Raw genomic sequence first — 11,906 nt, forward strand, 5'->3', positions numbered from 1 at the left:
ACCTGATTTATGTTTTGCAGCTCAGCCAGCAGTGCGGCCCCATGCAAGAACAGTGAGCCGAGAAGCTAGGAGCGCGGGGACAGACTTGCCAGACGATCCTCCATCTGGTGCTGAGGAGCACCGATTCTCACCAGGGAATCTGCTGGGTCCTTCTCAACGGATGACAGTGACGACTTTGAGGAGCCTGCATCGCCAAGCTCCATAATCCATTCGACACCGATGATATCTAGTGCTGCTGCGGCCATTCCCACCTGTACCGTGGAGGTACCGGGCCCAAACACCTTGCCACAGGGCACCCCAGGTGTCTCCAGGACGGCGCCGACCAAGTGAAGGTTGGTTTGACGTGGCAGGTCTGCTCCACAAGTGACAGATCTGAGATGGGACATGGTACACTTGTCCAAAAGGAGTGTTGACATAGGTCAGCAGATCCTCCAGACAATGGGGGGCATATCACACCAGCTGGCCAGCATGTCCGCCACCATGACGGAGTACGTGCCACAGCTGGCGGAGGTCCTGGAGCTGATAGCCAGGAACACTGGTGGCAGAGGCCTCCCAGTGGTCCCAGAGTGTGGCACTGCACCCCAAGGTGCCACACCCCCATTGCCAATGACACATGAGCGCCAGGAGGAAGATTTTGCTTCTGGCTCGGAGCACGTTCCCACCTTGGGACCGTCCTCTCCCGTATCGGTCCAAGCAGCGGTTCTGCCGTCATCTCCCCCAATGAAGCAGCACCTGAGGAGCTCCTTGGCCAGACGGCTTGAAGTCAGGAGAGGAAGGGGAAGGGATAGAGGTCGGGAGGAGAAGCGGGGAGCGGGAAAGAAAAGTGAGGTGCATGGCCGCAGGTGTTGTCTTGGGCATATTTTTATATTGTTGGTGCTGTTTTGTTGGGAGGGTTGGGGGAATGGGCAAGGGGGGCTACCTTGTTGGTTTGCATTTGTGTTCTGTGTTGCTGGAAATGTTGACCATTTGAATGATGTAATTATGATCATTTTGTTGTGGGGTGGAGGTGAGGTATTTTTTACAATTATAATTATGATTTCACACAAATGTTCCGATTAAATGTTTTTTATTTAACATAACCTTGTTGTACATTGTCTCAGATCAGTGCACCGTTACACGCTGGTGATTCCTTAACATGAAAGGGTACAATTAAACTTAACTTGAATCAACTTAAACTTGAACTGTCACCAAGGTAAGGCACACCATCGATGTATGAGCTGCACACCCAGCAGTGTTGCAGCTTTGTAAACGACAACAACATTCTTTCAAGCAAAACTCTCATTTATGAGCTGCTGATTTAAGAGTCTTGCAGCTATTTAGCCACCACAGGCCCTTTTCTGCAGTCTAGAGGGGGGTGGTGCATGGCTTCAGCGTCAGCCAGATTGTCTAGCCCGAGGTCAGCGTCCACCACCTCATCCTCCTCTTCCTCTCTCTGGTGAGGGGGACTGGCAGTCCCTTCTGGCAATTCTTGTCCCCTCCTGATAGCCAAGTTGTGCAGCATGGAGCACACCACCACGAATTGAGCTACCTGCTCAGGGTGGTATTGGAGCTCGCCTCCTGACTGGTCTAGGCATCTAAAGCGCTGCTTAAGAACTCCAATGGTTTTCTCGACCATATTACGTGTGGCTCTGTGGCTCTCGTTGTATCACTTCTCGGCTTCGGTGTGGGTGTCACGCAAGAGGTCATCAGCCAGGTGGCGAGGCCATATCCTTTGTCACCAAGCATCCAGCATTGACCTTGTGGCTGACTGGTAAACGTCAGATACAGCACTCTGATGCAGGATGTGAGCATCATGGATGGTGCCCGGAAATTTAGCATTCACTGCCATAATAATTTGCTGGTGATCAACAATGAGTTGCACTTTCAGGGAGTGGAATTCCTTTTGGTTCCAAAAAATCTCTGCATCCTGAAAAGGTACCCGCATCGCGTTGTGCGTAGTCTATTGCTCCCTGCACCTTGGGCAAGTTAGCTATTCGATAGAATCCTAAAGCCTTCTCCGTCCGAGCCTCGCTGGTCATCGTGGCGGTGATTCTGCACCCGCCCCCAACTTCCGCCCTTCTGTTGCTGTCACCGCCGCATTTTTGCCCCTCAGGTGTAGTCACCGCCCCATTATGATCGACTTCCGGATCGAAACAACAAAAATCAAAAAGTGCAATTTTGCGAAAGAGTCGACATGAACTACAGCTGCAGTAAAAATCACGAAACAGGGTCCGTGCGCCCCGTTTCGGGCGAGGGGGGGCAATTTGTACCCCCAGGTGTAAGAGATGAAATGGTATATTTCAGCAAGGTTAATATCATTGTGTCATGTGTTCTAACACAGAAAAATTATTTTAACAAACATTTTTTTAAAGAAAACCACACCCCTTTAAGTGATGTTCAAAAACTTTAGTTTCATCTAGCCAGATACATAAATGGGATCCTCACTGTTCCACATGGAAAAATATATATTTTAGAAAACACTTTAATACAAAATAAAGTTTGCATAAATGATTTATTGCCAAACAGAGCAATTACACCCACAGGATTATTAAGGTACTTATAAAAAAGGTGCTGTAGAAACTTTAGATGAAGATGGATAGGAATCAATCGAGGCCAAGGCTAATGCTATACCCATGTATAATCACATCAAAGAGCTTTACTAAAGTCCTTGCATAGGCTATATTTTATTCCACCAGTTGTGAGAATTCAATTTTTGTTGTAATTCAAATATGAAGATCCAATATTCTAGTACAGATTGAACCTTCCTTACCCGGCACCATCGGGACCTGGCCTGTGCTGAATAAAGGGAGGTCAGCCCGAGGGGGGCTGGGGAGGCAGCCCAAGGTTGGGGAGGGGGGAGGAGGTTGGTGCCGCGGGTGAGCCCCGAAGTGTCGGCGGGCCGAATGTCGGTGGACCCCCAGCGGGCCAAGGGTCAGCGAACGCCCAGCGGGCCGAGTGTCAGCGGACCCCCAGCGGGCCAAGGGTCAGCGGACCCCCAGTGGGACGAGTGTTAGCAGACCACCAGCGGGCCAAGGGTCAGCGGACTCCCAGCGGACCGAGTGTCAGCGGACCCCCAGCGGGCCGAGTGTCAGCAGACCCCCAGCGGGCCAAGGGTCAGCGGACCCCCAGCAGGCCGAGTGTCAGCGGACCCCCAGCGGGCCGAGTGTCAGCGGCCCCCCAGCGAGTCGAGTGTCAGCGGACCCCCAGCGGGCCGAGTGTCGGCACTGCCCCTGGTGGGCCGAGTGTCAGTCAGGCCCCCAGCGGGCCGAGTGTCAGCGGGCTCCCAGCGGGCCGAGGGTCAGCGGGCTCCCAGCGGGCCGAGTGTTAGCGGATCCCCAGCGGGCCGAGTGTCAGCGGACCCCCAGCGGGCCGAGTGTCAGCGGACCCCCAGCGAGTCGAGTGTCAGCGGACCCCCAGCGGGCCGAGTGTCGGCACTGCCCCTGGTGGGCCGAGTGTCAGTCAGGCCCCCAGCGGGCCGAGTGTCAGCGGGCTCCCAGCGGGCCGAGTGTCAGCGGACCCCCAGCGGGCCGAGTGTCAGCGGACCCCCAGCGGGCCAAGGGTCAGCGGACCCCCAGCGGGCCGAGTGTCAGCGGACCTCCAGCGGGCCGAGTGTCAGCAGACCCCCAGCGGGCCGAGTGTCGGCGCTGCCCCTGGTGGGCCGAGTGTCGGCAGGCCCCCAGTGGGCCGAGTGTCAGCGGGCTCCCAGCGGGCCGAGGGTCAGCGGGCTCCCAGCGGGCCGAGTGTTAGCGGATCCCCAGCGGGCCGAGTGTCAGCGGACCCCCAGCGGGCCGAGTGTCAGCAGGCCCCCAGCGGGCCGAGTGTCAGCGGACCCCCAGCGGGCCGAGTGTCAGCGGACCCCCAGCGGGCCGAGTGTCAGCGGACCCCCAGCGGGCCAAGGGTCAGCGCTGCCCCTGGTGGGCCGAGTGTCAGCGGACCCCCAGCGGGCCGAGTGTCAGCGGACCCCCAGCGGGCCAAGGGTCAGCGCTGGCCCTGGTGGGCCGAGGGTCAGCGGACCCCCAGCGGGCCAAGGGTCAGCGCTGCCCCTGGTGGGCCGAGTGTCAGCGGACCCCCAGCGGGCCGAGTGTCGGCGCTGCCCCTGGTGGGCCGAGTGTCAGCAGGCCCCCAGCGGGCCGAGTGTCAGCGGGCTCCCAGCGGGCCGAGGGTCAGCGGGCTCCCAGCGGGCCGAGGGTCAGTGGGCTCCCGGCGGGCCAAGTATTGGCGCTGCCCCTGGTGGGCCGAGTGTCTGCGGGCCACGACGGGCCGAGTGTCAGCAAACCCCCAGCGGGCCAAGTGTCAGCAGACCCCCAGCGGGCCGAGTGTCAGCAGACCCCCAGCGGGCCAAGGGTCAGCGGACCCCCAGCGGGTCGAGTGTCAGCAGACCCCCAGCGGGCCGAGTGTCAGCGGCCCCCCAGCGGGCCGAGTGTCAGCGGCCCCCCAGCGGGCCGAGTGTCAGCGGACCCCCAGCGGGCCGAGTGTCAGCAGGCCCCCAGCGGGCCGAGTGTCAGCGGACCCCCAGCGGGCCGAGGGTCAGCCGACCCCCAGCGGGCCAAGGGTCAGCGCTGCCCCTGGTGGGCCGAGTGTCAGCGGACCCCCAGTGGGCCGAGTGTCAGCGGACCCCCAGCGGGCCAAGGGTCAGCGCTGCCCCTGGTGGGCCGAGTGTCAGCGGACCCCCAGCGGGCCAAGTGTCAGCGCTGGCCCTGGTGGGCCGAGTGTCAGCAGGCCCCCAGCGGGTCAAGGGTCAGCGGACCCCCAGCGGGCCGAGTGTCAGCAGACCCCCAGCGGGCCGAGTGTCGGCGCTGCCCCTGGTGGGCCGAGTGTCAGCAGGCCCCCAGCGGGCCGAGTGTCAGCGGACCCCCAGCGGGCCGAGTGTCGGCGCTGCCCCTGGTGGGCCGAGTGTCAGCAGGCCCCCAGCGGGCCGAGTGTCAGCGGGCTCCCAGCGGGCCGAGTGTCAGCGGACCCCCAGCGGGCCAAGGGTCAGCGCTGCCCCTGGTGGGCCGAGTGTCAGCGGGCTCCCAGCGGGCCGAGTGTCAGCGGACCCCCAGCGGGCCAAGGGTCAGCGCTGCCCCTGCTGGGCCGAGTGTCAGCGGACCCCCAGCGGGCCGAGTGTCGGCGCTGCCCCTGGTGGGCCGAGTGTCAGCGGGCTCCCAGCGGGCCGAGGGTCAGCGGGCTCCCAGCGGGCCGAGGGTCAGTGGGCTCCCGGCGGGCCAAGTATTGGCGCTGCCCCTGGTGGGCCGAGTGTCTGCGGGCCACGACGGGCCGAGTGTCGGCCCGGCCCCAAAGTCGGGGTGGAGGTTGGCCACGTTCTGCGAATGCGGCCCAGCCACTAGAACCCTGTCGGACGAGGGGTGGTGCTGGATAAGGGAGTCCCGGATAAGGGGGGTCCAACCTGTAGCTCTCCAACTGGATTTAACTCCTTTCCCAATCAAGCATGTACTAGTTTCCTTGCTATAGAGCATCGCCACAGTTTACTACAAAAGGAAAGTAATACACAATGTACACACTTGGGAATTATATGGAGACATAATCAGAAATCAGGGACACATTCTCCTGCCCTCTTCTCCCAAAATCAGTCTGCCAAAAGGCTGCCTAGAACAATGGATACATATTCCGATCAAATTCAAGCAATCTCTGTTCAAATTTAAATCCCCTGTGAACCAATTAAAATCTTCAATGCCTTCCTAGTTTCTTTCATTTCAAGGTTTATTAATATGGGAAAAAGCATTTTTGACCAGATTTTAAACTTTCCTACGAGTGCATTCATATTTTTGAGCAATCACTTTCATGTATTGAAAATGACGAACAATATTAGTTTTGAGTAACAACTGCCCGGTAATTATTTTTCTATTTTTTCAAAAGGTTTCAACATTTCACACACAATCTACTTCCAAATGTCTGCATATTTCAAAAGGCACAAAGATCATAGAAGTTGCAATTCTAATGTGTGATCTCAATTGTGCCCTTTGCTCAGTACAAGCATGACTATTGTTTTCCCCCTCAACATTGTGGATTGTGTTGGACTCACATGGGTTATTTATCCACTATTATCTGGCATAATTTTATATTATTTTTTGCTTTGATTTGCTGACCTGATTAATGTTTTACTAAGACAGTCAGAAGTCTTGTGATTTTTGTCCAAGTCTTGAAAGCATTGAAATACTCACCTTCTGAAGGTTACAGGCTTTTATGTTGTGGTCAGTGATGCATTAAACCCACAACAGAAAAGTTTGGCATTTCTTACTTCCAAGTTCCTTTGCCTCCAAAATCTTCATGTGTCTGATGCCTTACTTTTCTGGCGATGTTCATCATATTGCATCAGTATGTGTTTCATCAGTTGCATTGCCATCCCAATCCCAGCTTTTCTTCTCCTAATCTTCTCTCTTGACATTTCCTGATCTGCCTTGGCTGTTAAGCAGATTTTCCATTCTGCTTCTTTTCTTCTCAAATCAGAAACTAGTTTAACCCTTATATGGCCAACAAGTTTCAGTACATTCAAGGTCTCCTACAATATTTCTGTACTATTAATCCTATAGTGGATATCTTGTTGTGACTGATAATTACCACAATAGGCAGTGCTAGTGGATGTGGAGTTAATGCTATTTGTAACTCGAAGATAATTAATGAGTTTAACTGATGAGGTCCGATTGTGGCTGCATTCAGTGCACAAAAGATGTGATGATGTGATGTGGTCAGTTGAGAAAGCCAGCATGCTTCAGGGGTGCTGTGTGAGATGTTGCACATCAGCAGGTGTTATGAAAGTTCTAGTCAACAAAGGACAAAAGGTGCCCAGCCTTCTCTTGCAACTTCCTAAGTTTAGTCTGCGGTTGACTTCTGAGTGAGATGTAGTGATTTCTTTAAAGTATTTGAAAGAAAGAAGGACTTGCATTTTTATAGCACCTTTCACAACTACCTGATGTCTCAAAGTGCTTTACTGCAAATGAAGTACTTTTGGAGTGTAGTCACTATTGTAATGTGGGAAACGCGGCAGCGCATTTGCGCCCAGCAAAGTCCCACAAACAGCAATGCAATAATGACCAGATAATCTGTTTTTGTTATGTTGATTGAGGGATAAATATTGGCCAGGACACCGGAGATAACTCCCTGCTTTTCTTCTTCGAAATAGTGCCCTGGGATCTTTTATGCCCACCTGCGAGAGCAGACAGGGCCTCGGTTTAACTTCCCATCTGGAAAACGGTACCGCTGACAATGTAGCACTCCCTCAGCACTGCACTGGAGTGGCAGCATAGATTTTCATGTTCAAGCCCTTGGAGTGGCACTTGAATCCACAACCTTCTGACTCAGAGGTGCATGTGCTACCCAATGAGCCACAGCTGTTAAATTTGCTGAGTATGTATGTGCTTCTTGTTCAAGATTGCATGGATCACCATGTCACATTCACTGCACTAATCGTAGTGATGTTACTTAGGAGTAATAATTGTTTCAAATGCAATCTGAAAAACTTCGTTCCTGAGTATTATCCACTTCTCTTCAATTCCATAGAATCCACAGCATCAAAACTGGTTATTAGTGTCAACTGGTCTCTGCCAGTGTTGATACTTCACATGAGCCACTTCCCACTCTAATGACCTCTTCCCATCCTGCCCTCTACTCCTTTCTCCTTCATGTATTCCATGTTGAAAATGTTTTCAATTTTTTTGAACATATCACTGAGCAACTGATTGAGGTTTGTGTCATTAACGTGTTTGACATCAAGATGCATGGTTGATTCATGAGCATCAGGTTGACAGTAGGGGGCCATGACTAGCGAGAACTTAGACTGAACCACTGGATAAACTACCCAGCAGTCAGTCCCTTAGATGGCTCTGATGACTATGGCATCTTAAATGTCACACTGGTGTAGCATGACATATTCAATAAGATGCCCATGTTTAGAATCTAGTTTCCATTCTAATTGTCAACCTAAGAAAATAGTGCATTGGTCAGTTGATAAGCTCAATATTTAGTTAACAGCAGGATATTATTGATGTTGACATTTCCAGCTGTTTTACTATCAATGCCACCATGCCATAGAAACATAGAAACATAAAAAGTAGGTGCAGGAGTAGGCCATTTGGCCCTTCGAGCTTGCACCACCATTCAAAATGAGCACGGCTGATCATGCAACTTCATTACCCCATTCCTGCTTTCTCTCCATACCCCTTGATCCCTTTAGCCATAAAGACCACATCTAACTCCCTTTTGAATATATCTAACGTACTGGCCTCAACAACTTTCTGTGGTAGAGAATTGTACAGATTCACAATTCTCTGAGTGAAGAAGTTTTTCCTCATCTCAGTCTTAAATGGCTTACCCCTTATCTTTAGACTGTGACCCCAAGTGGTTCTGGACTTCCCCAACATCAGGAACATTCTTCCTGCATCTAACCTGTCCAATCCCACCAGAATTTTATGTGCGATCCCCTCTCATTCTTCTAAATTCCAGTGAATATAAGCCTAGTCAATCCAGTATTTCTTCATATGTCAGTCCTGCCATCCTGGGAATCAGCCTGGTGAACCTTCGCTGCACTCCCTCTATAGCAAGAATGTCCTTCCACAGATTAGGAGACCAAAACTGCACACAATACTCAAGGTGAGACCTCACCAAGGCCCTGTACAACTGCAGTAAGGCCTCCATGCTCCTATATTCAAATCCCCTTGCTATGAAGGCCAGCATGCCATTTGCCTTCTTTATTGACTGCTGTACCTGCATGCCTACCTTCAATGAGTGATGTACCATGACACCCAGGTCTCATTGCATCTCCCCTTTTACTAATTTGTCACCATTCAGATAATAATCTACCTTCCTGTTTTTGCAACCAAAGTGGATAACCTCACACTTATCCACATTATACTGCATCTGCCATGCATTTGCCCATTCACCTAACCTGTCCAAGTCCCCCTGCAGCCTCCTAGCATCTTCCTCGCAGCTCGCACTGCCACCCAGCTTAGTGTCATCTGCAAACTTGGAGATATTACATTCAATTCCTTTGTCTAAATCATTAATGTATATTGTAAATAGCTGGGGTCCCAGCACTGAGTCCTGCAGCACCCCACTAGTCACTGCCTGCCATTCTGAAAAAGACCCATTTATTCCCACTCTTTACTTCCTGTTTGCCAACCAATTCTCTATCCACGTCAATACATTACCCCCAATACCATATGCTTTAATTTTTCACACTAATCTCTTATGTGGGACCTTGTCAAAAGCCTTTTGAAAGTCCAAATACACCACATCCACTGGTTCTCCCTTATCCACTCTATTAGTTACATCCTCAAAAAATTCTAGAAGATTTGTTAAGCATGATTTATTTTTCATAAATCCATGCTTACTTGGACCGATCCTGTCACTGCTTTCCAAATGCGCTGTTATTACATCTTTAATAATTGATTCCAACATTTTCACCACTACTGATGTCAGGCTAACCGGTCTATAATTCCCTGTTTTCTCTCTCCCTCCTTTTTTAAAAAGTGGGGTTACATTAGCTCCCCTCCAATCCATAGAAACTGAACCGGAGTCTATAGAATGTATAGAGTCTGGAGACTCTTATCAATATGGGCAATTAAATCATTTAGGAATATTAATTTAGTGCAGCACTGATGACTCATTGAATTCCAGAGTTAACAGTTCTTTTTAACCCCTTTGTCTTTGGTCACAGTTTCCACATGTGCAGTGATGATAGTAGAATCGGGCTTTGCTTTAAGAAGTTGTCGCATTGTCATCAAATAGTTACTAATACGTTTTGGGAGAGTTTTGAATATGTTGGCAATTTTGCAATGGATGGCAAAGCCAACGTTTGATTCTCAAACTTTGGTTTCTGACTTGTCAAACTAAAGTGTAGATGCCACTGACTTCTGTGGGCTAACCGTCACTGAATATTCTGGTTCCACTTAAGACTGCAAATGTCAAACTTGTTGCAGGCTATCTCGCTGGAAGTGAAAGCTGTACGTCTCAGAGATTGTTTTAACCCTCAGACTGCCAGTAGGTCCAAGAAAATACTTAGATTGCTGTAATTTTTCTCTTCTATTCCTAAAATGAACACTATAGCCCTGATTTTAACCTGGGCCGGGAATCAAGGGTACAGGGGTCCAAGCGGGCGCTGATCTGTTTGGGCCACCGGAGTGTGAGGCCCAGGTGCTTCTAACTTTGGGCCTCATTTAAATAGCACTGAACTGTCTCCTGCCCAAAACCGCCTGGGTTGACATCAGCGCTGGTGGGCTGAAGCAAGGATTTTCCCTGCTTCACGGTTTTGGTGTCAGTCTTTCTGCCTCCACCACCGTGTCATGTGCCTCAGTGGTGGTGGTGGGGGGAGGAGTTGGAGGGGGGGGGGGTGGGGGGGAAGGGAAATGGGTGCGGCATCTGCCTACATTTCCCTATATTATAACTGCACTTCAAATAATAACTCCATTGGCTGTCCTGAGGTCATGTAAGGTGGTGCTATATAAATACATTTCTTTCTTTATCTGCTACTGTGTAGTACGGCTTGAGGTGCTGGCTGAAGATTGAATGAAAAATGGTTTTGTTTGATTTTCAATGCAGTTGATCACTCTATGATCACTGAACTCGTTTTATCTCTTGAGAAAAGTTCTGCAAAATTGCTCCATGACCTCCTTAGATAATTGAGCAAAACTCCAGCCTATCTATCGTACTTTATAGCCTTCCTTATTCAATGAATTGCCTTCCACAGATGACATTTCCATGGTCGCAGCCGCATAGAAAGCATCGTATTCCATGGAGTATTTGATCATCTCTGTCTACACTTATCAATATAACCTTCAATCCTGTTCCTAACTAGGTATCTTTCCAGCTTATTTTTTAAAGGAGTTAATTGAGATGACATTAACAGCTTTTGCTGGGAGTCTGCTCCACTCATCCATTACTCATGGTGACAAAAAAATCTTGATTTCTAGCCTCACTTGAGGCTTGTTAATTTTAAACTTGTGTCCTCAAGTTCAGCATTCACAGTCCTGCTTACATCAAATGATCCATGCTTCTCAGCATTTTAATGGGTTGCACCAATTTTCCTCTAAATCTTCTTTTCTTCAGGAAACGCAAGTTCAGTTCTGTGAGTTGCTAAGGTTAAACTCATTCTGGTTTCTCTCTTCAGAACCCCGTCCCACAAATCACTGTTGTACTGAAGACTAAAAGTGGGTGCCTCATCAATAATGGGCCTGAAATCCCGGCCTCCCCGGGCCTATACGGAGTGTGTACGGACCCGGGATGACATCACAAAAGCCCGTTTTCGGCGCACAACCCAGCTTTAGCAATCTGTCAAGTTCTGACTTGACAGATCAAACACATCTCGGCAGCAAGGACATTCGCATGGGTGAGATTGCACTATTTGCCCATCTCTTGCCCAGCGAATGTCCGGAAAACTCTTGCGTCTGATAAAAGCAGGCACTTAGCCTATTTTTACCAGCGTAAGAGTTTTAAAACATATAAAAATAAATTTAAAAACGTATTTTTATGTTAAAAACCTTGCCCACTAAGGTAAGTTTATTTTAAGCCAGAATTATAAAACTTTTTTAAAAATTGGGAAAATATATATTTTTCTAACACATTTATTAACTTTAATTTAAATATGAGATGTTTTTTTCTTTTTTATTTGTGTTTAGGTGTTTGGGAGGGGGGGGTTCTCATTCATAATAATGAGAACTTCTACTTACGGAGGTCCCATTATTATGAATGAGAAAATACAGTTTTAACCTCCCTTATCCGGAATCTTCGGGACCTAGCCTGTTCTGGATAAGGGATTTTTCTGGACGAGGGGTGGTCACGTTAAATTGGATGGTACAAGTACTAAGCAAGGGGATATCGGGGCTGGCTGGCTTGGGGCTGGGAGTGCGGCAGAGAGATCATGGAGGGTGGGGGAGGGGGGCGGTGGATCGCAGGGTCAGGCCAGCGATTGTGGAAGTCAGTAGCGAGGAAGTACT

At 50.3% G+C, this 11,906-nt stretch overlaps 1 protein-coding gene across 1 annotated transcript; it reads left to right on the forward strand.

Annotated features, from left to right (window-relative positions):
• The first annotated feature begins 384 nt into the window (after window positions 1-384).
• On the forward strand, window positions 385-5,306 carry LOC139229967 (collagen alpha-1(I) chain-like). Its single transcript, XM_070861657.1, has 4 exons — window positions 385-755; window positions 2,901-3,721; window positions 3,816-4,323; window positions 4,418-5,306. The coding sequence occupies exons 1-4, from the start codon at window positions 385-387 to the stop codon at window positions 5,304-5,306; spliced, it is 2,589 nt and encodes an 862-aa protein (XP_070717758.1).
• The last annotated feature ends 6,600 nt before the right edge of the window (window positions 5,307-11,906 follow it).

The sequence above is a fragment of the Pristiophorus japonicus genome, chromosome 2 (genome assembly GCF_044704955.1).
Source record: "Pristiophorus japonicus isolate sPriJap1 chromosome 2, sPriJap1.hap1, whole genome shotgun sequence".
Classification (NCBI taxonomy): Eukaryota; Metazoa; Chordata; class Chondrichthyes; family Pristiophoridae; genus Pristiophorus; species Pristiophorus japonicus.